At 40.4% G+C, this 20,768-nt stretch overlaps 2 protein-coding genes across 9 annotated transcripts in view; one reads left to right on the plus strand and one right to left on the minus strand.

Annotated features, from left to right (window-relative positions):
* Positions 1 to 20,768, minus strand: part of LOC116849221 — a 60,712-nt gene that overhangs the window by 16,097 nt on the left and 23,847 nt on the right. The window contains exons 1-3 of one of the 7 annotated variants that reach the window (XM_032826150.1): positions 6,283 to 6,659; positions 6,001 to 6,186; positions 4,668 to 4,836 (exon numbers count right to left, since the gene is read on the minus strand). The exons of 1 other annotated variant lie outside the window; for it this stretch is intronic. The gene's annotated coding sequence lies outside the window, so the exon portion shown is untranslated. Of the gene's footprint in view, positions 1 to 4,667; positions 4,837 to 6,000; positions 6,187 to 6,282; positions 6,660 to 9,317; positions 9,531 to 20,768 lie in introns of those variants that run through there. 5 more of the 7 variants (XM_032826151.1, XM_032826148.1, XM_032826154.1 and 2 more) reach the window with 5 other exon arrangements.
* LOC116849218 (tyrosine-protein phosphatase non-receptor type 2-like) lies at positions 10,086 to 18,770 on the plus strand. 2 transcript variants are annotated; one of them, XM_032826145.1, is made up of 12 exons: positions 10,086 to 10,319; positions 10,389 to 10,694; positions 10,813 to 10,917; positions 11,029 to 11,183; positions 11,331 to 11,467; positions 14,263 to 14,426; positions 14,817 to 15,079; positions 15,212 to 15,437; positions 15,539 to 15,691; positions 15,938 to 16,112; positions 16,198 to 16,390; positions 16,484 to 18,770. In XM_032826145.1, exons 1-12 carry the CDS (start codon positions 10,086 to 10,088, stop codon positions 16,689 to 16,691), a joined length of 2,319 nt encoding a protein of 772 aa, XP_032682036.1. In that variant the 3' UTR covers positions 16,692 to 18,770. The 2 variants fall into 2 exon arrangements, with proteins under 2 accessions (XP_032682036.1, XP_032682035.1); XM_032826144.1 differs by lacking the exons at positions 10,086 to 10,319; positions 10,389 to 10,694; positions 10,813 to 10,917; positions 11,029 to 11,183; positions 11,331 to 11,467 and adding an exon at positions 12,338 to 12,436 and having other exon boundaries at positions 14,265 to 14,426.

Raw genomic sequence — 20,768 nt, forward strand, 5'->3', positions numbered from 1 at the left:
CCCGTCATGTGAGCGGCTAATATCCCCCTGAAAGTTACCGGCTCGAATCCGCAAGACCGGTCCTGGAGCAACTCGTTCAATTGCGCCGAGTTGCGCGGAGAAAGACCCGCGAGTTTCGACATTCCGGCCGCGGAAAGACACACGGCGGGAAGGAACAGCGCGCAGGAAGCATCGCGGGTCGGAAGGGCCGGTGTGGACGTCACCTAAGAGATCTTAATGAAGAAATGACTTATTTCCAGCCGTGTATAACACGGACACGTAGGTAAGTAGGTAGGTAGGCCGCGTTGCGCCGCGGTGACACGGAGGCGAGCTCTCCGAGCGCCAGGAGAACCTCCAGTGCGAGCGTCGGCTTTCGATTACCGACTCGACTATGTCGAAATGGTGTCAGAATAATGTTAGAGTCCCATTGAGGACGCGGAAAATTCGCTTGGACGATGGACAGTGTGCGCGGGGTTATTAATAGCGATCTTACGGGCCGCCCGGTAACCTCCAGCCGCGGCCCTCATCATTGCCTCTCGCGGCTGGTATTGCGCAATGTCGCATTAATGTGGGATCTTGCACTCCGTGAAAGTGAAGTGCCACGCTCATAGAACATCGAGTGGCACGACGAGGACGTCGGCGACGATAACGACGACGACGAAGCCGCGGTTCGATGATCAGACAGGTGAAAAAAAGGGGATCTTGACGTAATCACCCGTCGCGCCAGTGTCGCCTGTCTGTCGATTGCTGTTGTGTGCGAGTGTATGACTCGAGATATGACTACCAACGAGACGATGTGTGTACACACTTCCCGACTCCGAAAGCGGCCGGCGATTATGATCAAACGATCGGGTTTCCGGAGTTGTAACACGCGCTGTCACGGCGCCCGCTACCACGGGCCATTCCGATGCGGACAATTGCGCCCGTCCGCTCGTTCGTCGCCAGCTGATTGTTCGTTCACACAGCGCTACCGTTTCGAGCATATCTTAAGGTTCTATTTCCGTGTTACGCGCGCGGCACCATAAACCTGGCTGCCAAGATGAGATTTAGCGGGGGAGCGTGCGCGACGCTAGCTTGCAAAATTGTGCGACGAAGACGCTAGGTTGACCTCAGGTCAGAAACGCACTCGAAAAATGGTCTCGCAGTCAGAGCGGAAATGATCTAGATACGGGAAATTGGCCGGGATAGATAGATGACTAGCAAACACTGCGATATCGCATGCGATGTCTCGCATGCGATCAATCAGATGATAGAGACGAAGTTTTTGTCTAAACTTTTTAGCGAGAAAGAAATTTAGCGAGAAAGACTCCCCGTGGCGTCCATTCAGATTAAGTTCAATCACACTTCTTATAAAAATTGACTGTAACAGATAAAAGAAGCTAATGAAAAGAGACAAACGAATGTACAACCCTCAACGTCCTTTGCTCGCAGATATCCTTAGAATGCCACTGCTGTAATTTCTACGTACCACAGAAAACTTTGCAGTAGATATAAAGAACAACGAGGAATTTTGACTGTGACATTTAGAAGTCTGAACCAGCAAAACATTTTTTGAGTATAAACGACTGTAACGAGTGTTACTTTATATAATATAATTGCATTCAAATGTAATTAAAAGCAATTTAAATATGGATCCAAAAGAAATGTGCATTCACGAGTTTCAAAGGAAGAATTAATTAAATAATAACAATTGGGACTCAAGGTCAATTTTATGAGGAAGGTTTGATTCGAGCATTAATCGATTAAAGTTTTCTTTGACTGAGATAGTCGACAGCTCAATAATTGAAATTGATTAAACGTCACATATAAAATTACAAATAAATCTAACCATCGATGAAATTAATTATTAAACAAAAACTTTGATGTAATTAACTATATATTATTACCAATAATTAATTTTATCAGTCGATTACATTATTTGTGATTACATACATGACGACTGATTAACTTCGATTATTGATTTCCTGATTATTTTAATAAAAGAAAATTTTCATGGATTAACACTCGACATTGGTTTGATTCACTGCGTACGTTGCAAGTCGAGAAAAGTATCCGGCGAGTGCGTTTGACACTGTCAGGCAGTATTATTCTTACCGATTCGCATTAACATCCCAAGTTCAGAAACGCACAGCCCGCAAATCCCAAGTTCACAGCTTTTATAGGTCTGATTTTAGATCTTTTAAAAGCAATTAATTGCAGGAAATTCCAATTCCGTTTTCTGTTGTTTTTACTATCGTCTTCCGACAAATACGGTATTTTTACTTCACTCAACGACGCATATCGTTTACAGCTTTTTTACCGCACAATTTCAATTGGATTGGCGATAATGTACGTGACGCTCCAGGCTTTAAGAACGATGCCATCGCAGTGTTTTACGATCAGTATGTAAACGACGTATGCAGGCTACTTGCGCAATTCAGTAAGCAAAAAATAATGATGATTAGCAGCGTATAAGTAGTTTTTTAATATATAGTGCAGTGTAATATTTTTCTAACGTTGAGAGAGAGAGAAAGAGAGAGAGAGACACGTAGAGAGTCAATATTGGAAAGACGGTGAGTGATTTAATGTCCTTTGTTTACTGGGAATTACCGCGATGACAATAAGTACTGTCGCGAATCTTAGGTAACCGTGACGCGAGAGATTCGCAGTGAGAACAATCATGCGAGAGTGAGATTTGAATAATCGGATAAGATGATTCCCCGACGAAAAGAGCGGTTGCTCGCGTCGTCGTTCATGCGCGACGACGCGAATGATCGTGAAATAATTGCTAAGGCAACAGCCATCTGTGAAGAATTGTATCTCAACAACACTTTTTCACCATGTATGTTCCGGCAGATACACGTGTCCTCAAGATGCCGACGTCAGTGTTACGTGATAATAGTCACATACAACTGGCGCGGCGTCTCCATTATTAACCCGCCATTAATTGAGAAGTAGAAACAGAAGAAGAGACCGGAGTACAATTAAATGTTTCTCACGGGAACTGATGATCGCGGCCAATAACGCACACGCACACACGCATACATATATGCACACATACACGCGCAGAACTAGTATGAGTCTTTCTCTCGTTTTGAGAAACTATTTCACCTAATAAGAGCGGCTCACACACACGCGCTTCTAAATTACGGGAAGTACGCTGCGATGAGACAGCCGCCTCGAGTGCCGTTCCCGTAATTTACATTAATTTGCAACGGAATCGTGTTTGTCTGAATGAACTGTGTTTCATGCATGTACCAAGCGTTACCGAAAGCATGTTCCACGTCGCGCAATAATATTGATCGGAAGCTATTTCAATTACGACTCTGTCGATTCTGCTAGTCGATATCGTGTAAACACGCGCGCGATCAAATCGGCGAATCGAGCCAATCCGCGTTTTCTTCGCGCTTCTCTTTCTCTCGTTCCTTTCGACGAGAATTAACAGTCGCTATGATTGCGATCGTGGTCGAAAAATCAATAATCTTACACGCATTACGTGTAATATTAACGAATTAGAAGAAACCAAAACAACACAAACTTCTAAAAAACGATGAACAAAAATAAGTGGCAAGTAAATAATTGCACATTGATACTGTCCGAAACAATAACTGCATATTGATGAGACATTGATTTAACTTATCATTTTGCTATCACAGTGTCCTTGCTTTTGCCAGTGTTGGGTATTAATCGATTAAAGTTTCCTTTGACTAAAATAATCGGCAAATTAATAATCCAAATTAGTGTCATATCGGCATATATATATATATATTTATTTATTTATTTATTTATTTATAATCACAATTAATTTAATCGATGGATAAAATTAAGTATTAATCAGTATATAATCAACCATATTATTAAATTTGATTAATAATTGATTTCATTAGTCGATAAAATTATTCATAATTACACGTTAAGCGATTAATTTATTGATTGTTTTAGTCAAAGAAATGTTTAATTAATTATCGCCCATTCACTGACTCTTACTTGTCACTTACTTTTTCTTTATTATAGTTTGTATATTAGAAGAACTTTAGTTCCTTCTAATTAAAAAAAAACATCTTAGACTCGTATCAAAATAGTTGTCACTTGAAAAAAGTATCTCATATGAGATATTAAAACTTTTATTCAGAGTTAGAGTTTGCGTCTAAAGAGCTCGTCCCATAGCGCTGCGTGCCCCGATTTATTATAAATTTCTTCCATTAGTATCTCGAAATCTTACGTGGTCGTTTGGAAAATGGTAAAAGAATTTTTTCTTCAGTTTGACCTAATCTACCTATACATTTGCGTGTCTTACATCAGACACACTATATATGATACTATTTAGAGAAAACCGGGGTATTTGGCCACCGCAGTAAGTTGGCAAAATCGATTATTTCTACTGTTCTTTAACAGATTTCAGAATTAAGCAAGCAAGAATCAAATAAGCAAGCAAGAAGCACGGTGATTTCAAAGCAAGGATTTCAATCTCTGATATATTTAAAAATTTTGCTCGCTTAATTTTGTAACTTATTACAAATTACTAGAAATAACCGGTTTTGCTAATTTACCCCGGTAGTTAACTAGTCCCAGTCTCCCCTATATAATCACGCAATACAACTGGAGAACTCTCACGAAACTCTGAACTCGAGTGTGAGTATCTCCCTACTCGTCTCATTGAGATGAGTTTCAGGTAATAACCATTAACACAGCTGGCTTTAAAGACTTACAGAACAAACGGGACGTCTTTAAGACATCTCTGGAAAGTTCGTGTTGCGAGAAGTTTGAAAGGAAACTTGGTCGACCGCAGCATCAGCTGATTGTCGGAGGGACGTGGGTCGGCTGTTCGGCCACCGACGTTTCCAAACGTCAGTGAAAGTTCACGTGCGTCGCGTGCATCTGTGCACGCAAAAATTGCTAAAAACCGCCGGCCCAGGCGGTTTTTAGCAATTAGCGGCCGCGAGAAAGCGCTCGCATTCTGTTACGCTCTCGATTTTCATTAGGTATCCACTAGGTGATGGTCTCGAAATCCCGTTCATTCGCCTAATTAGCTTGCCTAATTAGTTAGACGCGAACAGCCGGGCAAATATTTTATAACTCGAATGTAGAACGCGCGTCTGCCGACTCAAATGGGCCTTTTCTGCTCCCTCGAGCAAAACCCAGAGCGAAACTGGATCAAATAATTCTCGACGGGCGTGTACAACGTACACTTACATGAAATACAAATCTCAGAACACGGCGATATATATATTGTTTATAAATAAGCGCGTCTAGAGAATTGTCACGAAGTTATAACGACGAGACGACGACCCCGCGTGGAAGTGTGGGATTATTTGTGCTTAATTCGCTGAAAAATATAACGAGGCTGCGACGCATTCGCGGCGATACAATCGAAGAAAGTTGTTAAACCGCATATCTGTGTGTTTACACATAATGATAACGACGGTGTTATGCGCGGCCGAATGATCGCACATTAATTGCACACGTTCAGGAGGTAACGACAGTCTTTTCCTCTCATTGGAGATAGAAGGAGCGATCGCGTGTGGATCTCGTAATGATGTTTCCTGGGCCGTAAAAGATATTCACAAAGCACTCACGGCATTATGAGTAATGATTATCAGCTACCTCATTATACATTCCGTCGATTTTCGTCGGATTTTTCAACGCCTTCAAGGCGAACGCGATGCGGTAAGGCCGGGCATGATCAGTTTATTAAATTTCATTTTCCGGACCAGCTTTATACAAAACGAAGGGGTGTTAAATAGCTGGCAATGTATGTTGCAATCGCATTTTTGGTGCTGGGCGTAACCCTGTCTACGAACGAGTATTATGCGCGTGATATTAATTATCAAAAAGCGAGAAATTATCATGTCGCGGGAAGGTCAAATTTCACATCGCGCCAGTAAAATCACGTTCTCGTGCCGATTGCATATTCGTGAAATTTCGAGAATTTATTTCGAGAGAACGCGAATGTAGAAGAGAGTTCCAGAATCACTCATTGCCACGTTATATACACAGTGCCTGTCTGTTTCGATGTTTACAGACGTACCGAGAGGAACGTACATTGTAATTACCACGACAACATTGCGTGACGTGACGCTTGTTTTGATCGCGTTTTTTCCCAGACTTGCGTTGACCAGAATTCTAGATTGCACTGTGATAAGAATTCCAGATTGTAACAGTCAGAATCTGCGTGCTCAAAGCCCCACGTGATTCCTGAAAACTGAAATCGATTTGCCGACGCGCGTGCTGCGCACCGACCGTTTCCAAATGAGACCACAAGAAACCGAAATTAGATTACAAGCTCCGATGCAGCGTCGGGGTTCCCGAAGCGCAGTGCCTTACACTATTTTGACACAGCAACGCTCTTTAGCTGGACACACTCGGGAGAGAGATGGGAATTATACGCCACGTGAACGAGAATAATAGCGCGCACCCACTGACAACAATGATCGGAGAGTATTTCAGCGTGATTGGTCGAGTAACACGACCAGCAGCGCGACTCCACCGACGTCGCGATGACAACTGAAAGTATATATGAACGTGCGTCAAAGCGGAGCTGAAGAGGCGCCCTCATAGCGTGCCCGCCGAAGTCGGGACGCCAGGTGTGTCAGAGCGCCTTAAACCGGGGGAATTTTGCCGGCAGGTGAGAACGAACCACGTTTGACCTAACCAAGGATAATCATTCGCGCTCGGGGCGATGGCTGGCTGAGCCGACCTTCTAGGACCTCTATGCGCATTTACTCGAGCAAACTAATTTGTTACCAAAAAACACGGGGATTGTCAAGGACCAGTTGCTTTGCTGATATTTCTGGACTTTTAACATATATGTTTAAGAAATTGCAAAATTACGAATAGATATATAAATAAATTTGTACCGATTTAATATTCATATTAAATTTATGTATATCTACAGGTATCTAAGTTTTCTAAATATTTTTGTAATTTATATAATAATTTATATTAATATATAACTTATATAAAAAAAGAGACCTGTGAAATCCTAACCACCTAATCGACAATTCTGTAATTAAAATTTATGTGAAAGCGATATAAACATTTGAGTTTTTTTTTTTAATTAATGTGTATATATATATATATATATATATATATATATATATATATATATATTTATATATATTTGTGTGTGTGTGTGTGTGTATGTGTGTCCATATATGCACATACATATATATACACACACATCAATTAAAAAGATTCACAAGTTCATGTCGTGTTCTCGTAAATTTTAATCACAGAATTCTCGATTGGGTGACTCTTCATAGGTCTTTTTTATATAAATTTTTTGATATAAATTATATATTAATGCAAATTATTATATAAATTATAATTATTCAATAAAAAAACTCTTTTTAAGTTCATATAGCTCTTACGTAAATTTCAATCACATAATTCTCGATTAGGATTTCACAGTTCTTTCTTGGTGTGTGTGTATGTGTATATATATCATTAACTACTCTTCAATAAAATTCCGATTATAATTTTTTCGGAGCTGAGCACCACTGTTGTTACTTTCACGTCGCTGGATGATTCAAGCCTGATGAAAGAACTTATGGAAAGCAATAAAAGGGGCAAGAAGGAGGAGAGTTCTACCCACTGGTTCCTGTCTACCTTGAGCGGTTCTCCGCCACTCTATTCTATTTCTCTTTCGAAACATTTTTTTGCCAAACTGTTCTATCATTGCACAACACTCCGTTCATGACCATCTCAACTTTTATCTTATAACAGTATTTTCAAGAAAGTAACGTTATTGTGTGTGAACATGTTGAAATATACATATTTCTCGCGTTAAGCTATTTTAACACGTGCTTTTTCCAGGATTTATTTATGAAAATAATTTTTCTTTTTTCCGTCGCTTAGCTACGACCTTGAACGAGTAATAAGCGAATAATAAATATCGCGGACCTCGTCGAAAAGTGAGCTACGTTTAATCGCGATTCGTGACTCGCATCGTATTTTGCAAAGCCGTATCGGCCAACGGCGACGCCGACGAGAACGAGGCTTCTTTCTTCGCGCGGCTCATTAGTGCGACGAATTAGTAAGTTCGGTTCAACGAGCTTCACCCAAGAAGGTAGGACGAGATGGTCACACTCGAATGAATACACACGCGTGCACACAAGGAATGCGTCCCTTGCTCAACGCAGACGGATCACTATTCGAGAGACTCGTCCCTGATGCATTCCAGGCGGGACCGATTCGACGTTAAGAAGGGGACAGGAGTCGTAGTATCTCATTGACTCGACAGGACCGAACGAAAAAATACGAGACTCATCAAAACTTTTACGAGGATATATCTTGGATTTGCTGATACTCTGACGCTAATAACACAAATTCTGTGTTCCGTTAGCATATAATAAACACGGAAAAAAGATCTCACACGAAGAAAAAAACCTCAATTCGCCTAATTGGATAGAAACCAGACGAAAATTCCCAAACGAGATATCGTTATCGCGACTAAGAACGTTCGTCTGAATATTTGGCTGCTTTAAAACTCAATTGAGATCACTGAAAATAATTTGCTGAACGGAATCTCTCGGAACGTTTGGCTATGTTCAATAGAGAAAGCTGCCCATACAGCACAAATGTCCAAAATATATCCCAGAGACATCCCAGAGATATCATATTCTTTCTGGAACGTTTCTGGGATGTATTTCAGACATTTGGTGCTGCATAAGCTGCTTTGTAACCCGTTGTGAAATTCGTTAATGAGATAAAAATACTAATGCTTAGATATGTAGCTATTCTTATTATTTTGGTCTTTAAACATAAATATTTAAATTTTTAACATTAAATACACATACATATACAAAAAATGTGAGTTATTTAACGTTAGATTTTAAAATATTTCTGTTTTTTGTTTATATTAGAAAAAAACATGTAAAAAATAAATTATATGCTTAGAAGGGTTGACTGATCACCTTGTTTATCTCTTCTAACCATATAATTTACTTTTTATAGGTTTTTCTCTAATATAAAAAATAACAGAGATATTTTATAACCTAACATTGGATGACTCACCTGGCATATTGAAATACATTCATATATTCTATATTAAAAGTTGAAATATTCGTATTTAAAAACCAAAACAATATCAATATTTAATATTTTCTTGTATGTTCTACCAAGCCAAGATTCAGCCAAGGTTAGAAACATACATCAGTCAGATTTACGAATTTTAAACTAGGTGTACAGCGGCTTTCTCTGTTGAACGCTCTGTTCCTACAACTGAGTTTTTTCTTATTTGATAGAGGACGTTATGATTGATCATAATGATTTGTTTATTGGTTAGAAATCGTGCACACATTCGATATAGTTCTAAAACCTGAAATATTAATCATTTCGTTACGATAAATGCAGCTTACAGTGGGCCATATTTCTAACCGCCATAAGAGAACGACGTGCAAGAATTCAGTCGGCACTTGGGATAGTCCGTTGCCGACCACTATGGTGTCTTGCCGTGACGAACGCGCGAAATTTCCTTTCGACACTCCCGTGACGACTATCATTCGCGCGCGAGACTCATTTTCGGCGGTCGAAAATGACGAAAAACACGGGAAATACGAAGGAGCTTACCGAACCCGTGCTCCCGCGCCGCGGCCATTGTTATTTCGATGTATCGAGACCATCGACATATACATCGATTCTTATATCGATGATTGAGACGCGAGTCAGTCTCGGCCTAGCCGCCATTACGATTAGATGTGTTCGAACAAGTTCGGACCTTGAGATTTTTGAAACGTGCCTTGGAATCTTCCTGAGCTTTATATCACGATATCATTCTTTCAAACAACCTAGTTGATTCTTATTAATCTTTATTCTTATATTGACTTGGAGTGGTATTCGGGGGGATACGTCTCTTTGAGAATCCCTGATACTATATACTGAGAGAGAAAGAGAGAGACGCGAGTCACGTGACTAACTTCACTGCGATTGTGTAACCAACTTTGCGCGCGTCATGTCTTCATTGTCCGTAATGATACACACTGTTTAGATGACGGCATTATAGAGACGCGCGAGGAAAAAAAAGTAATATGTGCGGTCGAATTTGTTGGTGGGTAATTGCATTGTCTCGTTGTAAATTATATGCTTGGTATGTATATGGAAAGAGTTGAGCTGTCTCTTTTTTTATAATGCACAGTACACTGGATCCAGACACTTTGTGCTGCGCTTGTGAGTATAAAGATGCTGCTGGTAAGCAACGCAAAGTGTCATGGGTCAAAAGTGAGCTGGAATACACTCCGTCATTTAATATGGGTCCACGAAATGTTCTGCCCTGTGTGACATCTGGTTCCCATTTCGGAGCAGAAGAGGAGGAAAGAGTTCTTTGTGCCATGATGTGGGGAATGATCCCACCTTGGCATCAGGTGAATTAACAACTTAAAACTTTTAAGTTATTTTTATAAACTGCATGTCTAAACTGGATCTTTTTTCAGGGTGATTTCAAGAAACATAAGTTATCTTCTCACAACGGTCGTTTGGAAAGCATACAAACTTCAAAATTGTATTCTCCCTCACTGCAAAAGCAACAAAGATGTATTGTGATTTGTGATGGTTTTTATGAATGGAAAGCTAAGGAAAATAACCAAAAACAGGCATATTATATATATACAGCTCAAGAGAAAGGTGTAAGATCAGATGATCCTGCAACCTGGAATAATGAATTTTCAGAAACAGATGGATGGAGAGGTTTTAAAGTGTTAAAATTGGCTGGAATATTTGAAACATTTACAACTGAGAAGGTAGGTAATCTCTGTCTTGTTAGTTGTCAAACATGATATTTTGGCATAAGCCAATATCCAATCTTGAAGCATTGACAGATTTCAAGATATTATTCTAATTAGTAGAATATTATTTTAGGGAAAAATCATACAGAGCTGTACAATTATCACAAGAGAAAGCAACAATGTACTGTCTTGGTTACATCATCGTATGCCAATATGCCTGAATGAGGAAGAATGTCAAGTAAGTATTTATCTAATTATATAACATTAATTATATAACATTTGCATAATTCCTGAAGATAATTTAATTTCTTATAAATTTCACTGTGTCTCATTAAGTTTCTTTTATTAGGCATGGTTAAATACAAATTTAACAACAGATGCAGCTATTAAAAGATTGAATGATCTTATATTGCAAGAGGAAACTTTAAGCTGGCACCCGGTATCTACAGCTGTCAATAATGTTTTTCATAACTCTCCTAATTGCAGAAAAGAAATAAAATTAAGGTAAGCTGGAAAATCAAAAGTACATGTGTTTTCTTAGAAATACATTGGAGCAAGTCATATTCAGCTACTTTTAATTTTTTTTTGATACTGTATATATTGTTATATATACGATAAGATTATATAAATTATTGATTTATTATTACGTAGGTCAGAAAAGAAAAATAATCAGGCATCTTTTATGGCTTCTTGGCTGCAAAAAGGATCAGCTGTTTCCAATAAAAGAAAAAGCATAGATGATAAAGATGCAGATATAAATCACGAGCAAGAGGAAACGAAAACCTCGAAGATTCGAAAAGAAAATTAAGATCTGCGCTGACAGATCAAGTATTCGTACAGTTATTCCTTTCAAAATACTCGAGTACCTTGTCGTAGACATAACAATAATTAAATTTACATATATAAGTTAATCATTATAATCATCACTTAGAGATAATCAGAAAACAACTACCTCTTTGTATAATTGCAGTTTTAATATAAAATATAGTTTTTCAATAAACGTGCCTCGAAAGTAATTAAATACGCGTCACCAGTTGACAAGACAGATGGTTTGTTCTTTTGCTCTGCACTGCTGCACTGGTGCAATAAGTTAGAGAGAGACAAATATATATTTGTCTCACTCTAACTTATTGCACTAGTGCAGCAGTGCAGAGCGAAAGAACAGACCAAGTGAGAGAATGAGAGAGTGCGCTGAGGCGGCAGTACAAGCTAGAGACTCGAGGTAGCCACGAAGTTGGCGGCATTGGGACGGCTTCAGTGCCGCGTGCGGCCGACGTCCCGGCGCGGCGCCGCACATCCGCAAATTCAGTGTAGTTGGCGCGCCGCGGCGGATCACAAGATACGTGTTATATGCGCGCTTGCCCGGTACAAACGTTGCGTGCTCGCTTCTTGTCGTCATCATCGTGTGCTGCCGTTGTGCCTTCGGCGCGACCTGCCCGCTGCTCACGTCGACGAGAGGACCGACGTATGACAGTCGTGCTCGTCGATGTGGCCAAACGCTGGCGGAAGCAACGGTAGAGTGCATGCCCGCTCTTTCGTGTGTATGTGAGAACGGCCCAGCCTCTCTCCAGCGTGCGCGTGCTACGTACATATACATACACATACGAACACGTCTCTATTCATCTCTAGCCGTTCCGTAGAAGCGACGAGCCGCCAGGATGAGTGATAACGAGCAAGCGCGTGAGAAGGTGATCAGAAATGTCGAGACCGAGTACTACGAGATCAGCTCCAAGGCCGCTTGGGGGATTCTCTATCAGGTGAGAGAAAGAACGAAAGGTGGAAGAAAGGAAGGAGAGAGAGAGAGAGGAAGGGAGAGGGCGAGGGAACGAGACAGAGAGAGAACGAGGAACGGCTCGCGTTCTCTTCCGCTCGGCGACGGCTCTTCCGCTGCCACTTCCTCCGCAGCGGAATCGCGACTTCAACGGTACGTCTGTTCGGCGCTGACACATCGTGACACGCCGGCTCCTCGTCGTGTTTCTCTTCATTGCCGTGCTCTCGTTTCCTCGCGCTGCAGCCGTCTCACTCTCTCTGTTCACTTTCTCACACTCTTGTTCTCTCTCGTGTATTTCGCGTTATCGTCCTCCTGAGATCATCCCTTATCCATTTTCACAGCTGCTTCTTCGCTCTGCTCTCGTAAAACATACACGAAATCTGTGTACGCGACCTGCCCGTGTGTGCCGAGATTGTCAGCAACGATTATGAGATGCGTGTCGGAGAGACGAACGTCGACGCGTGTTTAATCGTAGTCTCGTTTGTTGATGGGAACAGTCGAGATTGTGTGGCGACATGTGTGTGACGTTTAATTAGAATGCAACAGGGATGTATATGTATTATCGCATGCATTAGCTAAGATTTATCGCACTTCCTATCGTTAGACTCACGACTGACGCGCGTTTTCGCGGAAATCCCTTCTGTCGGCGATGAACGCACGTCGTTTGACGCAATATCTGCATCTTCTGCAACGATCCCTTTGAGAAATATTCATCGCGCAAGAATATCAACGCATTGTTGTAACGTGCGTAGATTCATGAATTCGTCGTACGCGATTTGCCGATTCTGCATAATCACATTGGCCAATTCGTGATCTGATCCGCGCGATGCTTTAAAGAAATCCGCGATTCGTCAAATAATGTTCCAAGCGGGCCAATTTTTATCATGCTCCGCCGAAAAAAAATATAATTTTGGCAACTAATGTCAAGTTGTCAATGTGTGTGTATGTGCAATCTGTGTGTGTGTGCGCGCGCCGCGGTATGATTGAGCTCTTCAAGGTCGAGCTTCCGACTCGGAAATATATGGTTTCAGTATATTTAGCGATCGTGCAATTTCTCCGAAGCGAAGCGTGAGAAATTTTACGATGAAACTCGATGTTCGTGATTCGAGTTTGGGACTTTCTAGATGAAGCTGTCGTTAATATATATCGATTATCATTTTTCCTACTGTCTAAGCAAATTAAGAAATAATCTTTTATAAATATATTTATATTACATAAAACTATGTATGTTACATAGTTTTATATATTAGCATAATTCTGAATGTTAGTATATATTCTGTATGCTAGCAACTTTAAATATAAACAGAACATTTGGCATCAGAATCATATCTTGATATGAGAAAATGAATTAATAAATGGAAATTAGTTTTGAATGATTCAATTCATAAGTAATCCATGTACTAACCTATGCTTGATAGCAAAGTGGTTTATACACTTTTTGTTGAATAAAGTTGCAGCGCTTCAAAGTTGCAAGCCACTGCTGACATACATTCCAAACACTAGTGTCATTTTACTTTATGAAATATAAAAAAATTACTTTAAAACAATGTCCTGCTCCTTTAAAATAAATTTTTCTCTTCAAATTTATCATCACACTCTATACTCTGTCATCATCGACTCCTGTAATAATCGATTACTGCATGTGCAGTAATAAGCATAGGCTCTGAATTGTGACAACTTGAAGCACTGCGACTTCATTCAATAAAAATTGTGCAAGTTTTGTGGTCAAGCATACGTCCCTGTATGTTCATATTAAGAAGAGAGATTGCTACCTCTTATCTGCTTTGTCACTAATGCGACTTAATATTTTGCAGCACATACGCAACGTGAGTGGGAATTATACGTACACATGTAATGAATCAAAAAAACCACAGAACAAAAATCTGAATCGCTACAGAGATGTGGCGCCATATGATCACAGTAGAGTTATACTTAAGAAAGGTGTATGCGACTATATCCACGCCAATCATATACCGGTAAGTATCGCGAAAGCGGCAATTTCTAAGCAACTAGCCTAAGTACACTGAGAAAAGAGATGTCCAAGAAATAATAAATATTTATATTCGGTGGGCACTAACGTATTTATGCTTATACTAATGTGAAATATTTTTCAAGTAAAAAGATATATATATATATATTTTTTTTTCTTAAAACCTTAACAAAAATCTTTTCATGGAAGCTAATAAACCTAAAGAGAAGCTTAGCTTTTCATGATTCGTTTATTATACTCCAATAAAAGAATTTAGATTTCAATAAATATATTTTTAGTACTCACCAAAGAAATATTTGCTATTTTCTAGATATTTTTTTATCTTAGTGCAACAATAACACAAGTCTACATATCGTCCTATCTGTCTGTACATTAGGTGGATCGCGCTAAAAGGCAATATATCCTGACGCAAGGACCCTTACCGCATACCGCCGGCCACTTGTGGCTGATGGTATGGGAGCAAAACTGTAAGGCTGTACTGATGTTGAACAAGGTGATCGAAAAGAATCAAATTAAATGCCACCAATATTGGCCGTTGGGAGACACAGGCGATGCCGCTATGACGTTCGATGACGTCGGTTTAAAGGTGGAATATATCAGCAAAGTAGAGTCTTCGGACTACACAACTAGGACGTTACGGTAAAGAGATGCAATTATATATATTGTACCGTCTTTTCATCACAACAGCCTCACTTTACAATCGGCGATCACTCTTAATTTTCTGCCAGCATCGCATTATGACCGTTATTAATGTTTTTAACTTATCTACAGTATAACGGACTTGGAAAGTAACGATAGTAGGGATATCTTACATTTTCATTATACCACTTGGCCAGACTTTGGAGTACCACAATGTCCAACGGCCTTTTTACGTTTCTTGGCAGACGTCAGGCAATCAGGAGCATTAGATCAAAATGTCGGCCCACCCGTTGTCCATTGTTCCGCAGGTATTGGAAGGTCGGGGACATTCTGCTTGGTTGACACATGCTTAGTGTTGGTACGTACATCATCGAAAATGAGCGAATTCCGGGCCGAAAGCGGATATTACGATAAGCGGAGGATATGCCACTAATCGCCTGCTTTGCCGTGTGATTACAGATTGAGGAAAATGGATTGAATTCCGTGAATGTGCGGGAAGTACTGCTGGAAATGAGACGGTACCGTATGGGTTTGATACAAACGCCAGACCAGCTACGTTTCTCGTATGCTGCCATCATAGAGGGAGCGAAACAATTGCCACTGAATGACGTGGTAATGCTTATACTCACAGTAGCACAGTACTTTTTAATTCAATTACCAGTTGGCTAAATCGAAATAATAATTACGGTGATCATTTACGTTTTCCAAGTGCTCTTTTATTTTATTGGACGGTCCTGTTTCACACGACTTTGTCAAACGATTCTTTCAAGACAGGAAGATTGATCTAAACCCGTTGGTTATTACGACGATGGACTACCGTGAATAAACTTAATCGCCGGCTTTCATTGATCTTTACAGACAGGTTTACCGAAAACTGTACAGAATGATGACGTTAATGACGTAATAAATAATTACAACTTCATAAACCATCCCGTGGTGGAACAAGACGACGAGCCTCCTCCTTTACCTCCGAGAGCGGAGTCTTTATCATGCACTGCTGCAATCATGGATACCAGAGAGAGGTTATACGCAGGTATTTTAATGTTTATCGTTCACGCAGTCAGCTCAAGATTGTCTTTATATCGATGCGAAAGGTACTGAATTCTTGATCCACACAGACGGATTATGTGGACCACCCGACAAACCGCTGCCAAGCGAACCGCCCTTTTACATGGAACCATGTACCAGCCCACCGTTTACAACCTCCACATCCGTCACGGATGTTATAGAAGAACAAAATGTCCCATTACTTGCTGAAGTGAATTCTGACGACTCTTCTGAGGACCCTTCTTCCTCGTTAAATTGTACTATGTGAGTAACGTTTTATGGTGACGGATGCGCTCTCTGCTTGAGCATTTATATCGAAACACTCGTAATCGTATTCTTCGTATGTTCTCAAAACAGAGACTCAGTACGCAGACGTCGAGAAGAGCGAGCGGAGAAGAACGAGCGATTAGCGACGCAAGTGCGCGATATGAAGCGCCGGCAGAGGGATTGCGAAAATTGGCAGAAGTTCAAGAGGTCATTATGCAAGCCCCTTACAATAGGCATATGCATCGGGATCGGAGGGGGTATCATACTGGGTGGTTATTACCTGTATATGCGTAGTTAGATCTACCGTACTGCGTTTTTAAATGGATATCGTACGTACGCATAAACTTTTCGAATGGTCAGAGCAACATTTAGACGACCAACACGATCGAGGGAGGTTACTGTTTTTGACACGGGATATAAGTTCTGATTTTACAAAGTTTCTTAATAACATCTCGATCTCGACTGAAATACGCCTTAGTAGAGAAGGTAAAATAATTAATTTAAAGACAAGCATTTCTCGTATCACACAATCGGCAGTACAATCGCGTCGTGAAGTAAGCTACAAGTCTGTTCTTTCTAGCTGAATTAGGTTGCATTTTCAGCCATTATAATGAAACAAGTATACGAGTATACAAGTATACTTGTTGGCATTGTATACTTGTTGAGCGAGGAAGGAACGAGGTTCCTTATGTGCGCAGCTAAAAAAACAGATCTTGTATTTCTATCGTTGGAACAATAAGTGAGAGTGAACAGTAGGAGACAAGAGAAACATCGCCGGAGAAGTAACTTATATTGCATTGTTAATACATGCTGCTAAAATGGGAGAATCGCAAACGGACGATGACGAGGATAACGGATGGACTTTCAATTTGTATTTTTATATTGTGATTTAGTCGACGAGTATCTAGATTATCAGAACGTACACCTAACCTAATCTAGGAATGCTTTGACATTCTCTAGATAAGCATTCGCATCGACGCTAAATCTGGCAAATGTTCAAGCATACATTGACGTCTGGTGTACGTGTGGTATTTTTCAGAATATTTTTTTATTAAGTTCTCTTAAAAATATTGATTGAAAAAAACTGAGTAGGTCACTTCGCGCGTATGCTTATATGCATAAGCATTACGACAAAAGAATAAGAAGTGCACAAAAAGTTATCGGTTTATCACGACCCTCAAATCCCGTAGGTATAATTTTTTTATGCACATGAAAAAGTTACGCATTTCACTTCACATGTTCGGATACACCAAATCGACTGTTTCGGAATCTTCTTGTTCGTACGCTGGAGAAAAAAAGTGGTTAATTTTTTAGTTTGCTAGGACAAACAAAATTCGTTGAAGCAAGTGTTTAATCGATTGAACGAATCATATCGTTGCTGCCATGAATCATCAATTGATTTAATCATTGCGATTTCGTTAGTGACTATATCAACGCGCAACTTGTTGCACTAATGCGTGATTTGCCCAATAATAGACATAACGTTTCCTTGAAGACGAGTGACTGTCTATTTTATCGATCCAACTGCTTTTTTTCCTCAGTATACATTGTAACAACTATCATGAACTCGTATGGGGAACATTTAGGAACAGAACACGAATCATGGATGCATAAAGCTCAATCGCGAAAAGTCAATCTCAGCTTCATTCTCTTCAGCGAGAGACACCGAGGCGGATGTGGCTTTGTCATTTTCCGTAAATAGATTCTTCTCATTATTCAGTTAAATATCGGAAACGGTGAGCAAGAAGGAATCATATATATATATCATATATCATATATATATATATGCACACACACACACACATACATATATATATATATATATATATATATACATATATGTATGTGTGTGTGCATATATATATATATATATATATATATATATATATATATGTATATATGTATGTGTGTGCATATATATATAGGTCGCATCCCTGTAATTTTCGACGAGCCGTTTCTGAATAACTTAGACTTACTATTAGTGATACGTCAGGGTACCAAAATCATTAGCGTCGATAAGCACCCAATTTATCTTAGTAGCGTTAAATGGATATAACCGCGTTAGGCCTAGAAATTGTTAAAAAATTTTATTCTAGTTCGTATGTAGACAAACGATGGACTTGTTTTTTTAATCACTTGCCGATTGGAGTAGATTCTATCTCTATTGTCTCATGTCAAAAAAAAAAGAAAAAGGGAGGAAAATATTCATGAGGATAGATCAGATCATGTGCGCACATTAATGAGCAACACACTTGTGACTTTTACATATTTTGAAAGTGTTTCTCAAGCATGTTCTTTCCTTTTTTGTTTTTCGCTTACGTTAATCTCGTTTGAACTTTTCACTGTTGGGCTATGAGTAAGATATACTTTTTACTTACTTGCGATCTTTTTATTTTCCTTTTTTTGTTACAACGTGTTAGTCTACGTTTCGCGGAAATCGCCACCCGGGGATGTCGTATGTACATTTGGTGCAGCTACCAAACACCTCGTACAAAAGCTTGCCATTACTTATACGAATCCTACCGATTTGTTGCAACGAGACATTCCTCACGCATATAAATCCCACGGGATATTAGCTGCAAATCTCTCTTACGCTTCGAAACTGAATTACGCCGGATCTTAGGCGCGTTCGTGCAGGAAAAGGGATACATATTCGCGCGCGACGCTTCTCGTGACCGACACCGTTTCTCGCTACCGAATTGATTCGATTCTTCATCTCTATTTCTTGTTTCGAATTGCAAAACGATTCGATGAAGCGGCAGGTGCCAAAAATTGCGAAATTATATAAACATTTCGTTCGGTACGAAAGTCGTTGCGGTAACGGCAGTAAGACAGGTGCGAAGATATTCCGCGCGCGGTGGTGTCACCTTTAAAACCAGAGCTTCTCAACTTCACTTGAAACCGTGCCGTATAAAATCCCAATTTGCGCGCAGAACTCCGAAAATTCAGTGACGAAGTTATTAGTTGTTACAAAAAAAAGGTAGGTAGTGGGAGGGAGGGAAGGAAAGAGGGAGAGGATAGAGGTTAAGAGGGAACCTTTTAGAAAACGCGAATTCCAGCTCATCGCCCAATAACGTTTATTACGCGTAACCATCGCGCATGCATCGGGCGTTTGACAAAGACTGACTTACGTCTAAATGGCTTTTTAGGAAAAAACGAATGAGGAAGAGGAAGTAAAGTACGAGCGAAGTAAAATAAACGCGTTAAGGCCCGTAATTCTTAAGTCGTGCTCTTATATAAGTCGTCTTGCGAGAGAAAGACTTGTCAGATCGTGTTCCAATCCAAAGATGTGCGAACGAAGGAGGATAAGGTCTCGCGCGACCACCTCGGAGGAAGATGCGCGCCGTGTTAGGACGTATTTTTTACTTTTGTACGTTACTGTCGTTGGAGCACGATCTTCCAACGGAGCTTTTCCCTGGCGCGTCGCGCGTTCTCAAAAGGCTCCTGCACTGCCGCGACACCTTGGACTGGTGATGTCAGCAGTGAAAAAACGCATGTTAAAAAGTCTTGCGTGGCGTTTTCACAAAAAGAAGAGACATTCGTATGAAAGAATATTTTAGATCGCTTATGCATATCTGTAGAATTCTACAGAAAACTATTTTTTTCCCTTGACATTCGACGAATGGCCTTAAAATTATCATGACATGCAGCCTTCCTCTTAAAATGTTAATTTTAAGACTATTTATTGCAACTGTCGAGGAGAAAGGATAGTTTTCGAAGCATTTTAAGTACACTCAGACGATCCGAAGCGTTCTTCCATACGAGTGTCCTTTTATTTAAAAATGGCACGCATGAATTTTTGAGATGTGCTTCCTCGCTTCTGACGTCATCAGTCCAGAATCCCGCGGCAGTGGGACTAGGAACCTTAAGCGCGAAATACTACGTGGTGAGAATCGCGAACAGAGTAGTTTTAGGAAGAAGGAACGCAAGCGAGGGAGAGACTCCGCGCGGAACACGATGTCGAATCGTCGAGGGGATATGCAGTATTCTATCGTCGACACGTTTTTAACTTTACGCACTGATATATCATTGTTGACTAATTTTTATCGAGATATTATTTATGTAAATGTAACTATCGCGCGCGGCACATATCGCGTCGGCACACCGCGAAGACGACGAATACTCGCGTCCGCGCGAGTGGCACCGCCAGCTACCATCATCACGTGGGAAAACCTTCGATCTTTCGACCGTTCTCCGTGCGTCTTTGGGTTGAGTCGAGATGTAACTTCGAGATACGACACTCGCGCACAGTTTGCACGGTTCCGAAATTCGCAATTCTCCACTGCACGAGGAAGTGGAAACAAAGAAAGAAGGAAGGAAGGAAAGAAAGAGAGAAAGACGGCCGGTGGCAGACGCTCGTTTCTCCCCCCCCCCC

This window comes from Odontomachus brunneus, unplaced genomic scaffold (genome assembly GCF_010583005.1).
Source record: "Odontomachus brunneus isolate Ranch 3 - 2012 unplaced genomic scaffold, Obru_v1 Obru_scaffold_108, whole genome shotgun sequence".
In the NCBI taxonomy this organism is placed as follows: Eukaryota; Metazoa; Arthropoda; class Insecta; order Hymenoptera; family Formicidae; genus Odontomachus; species Odontomachus brunneus.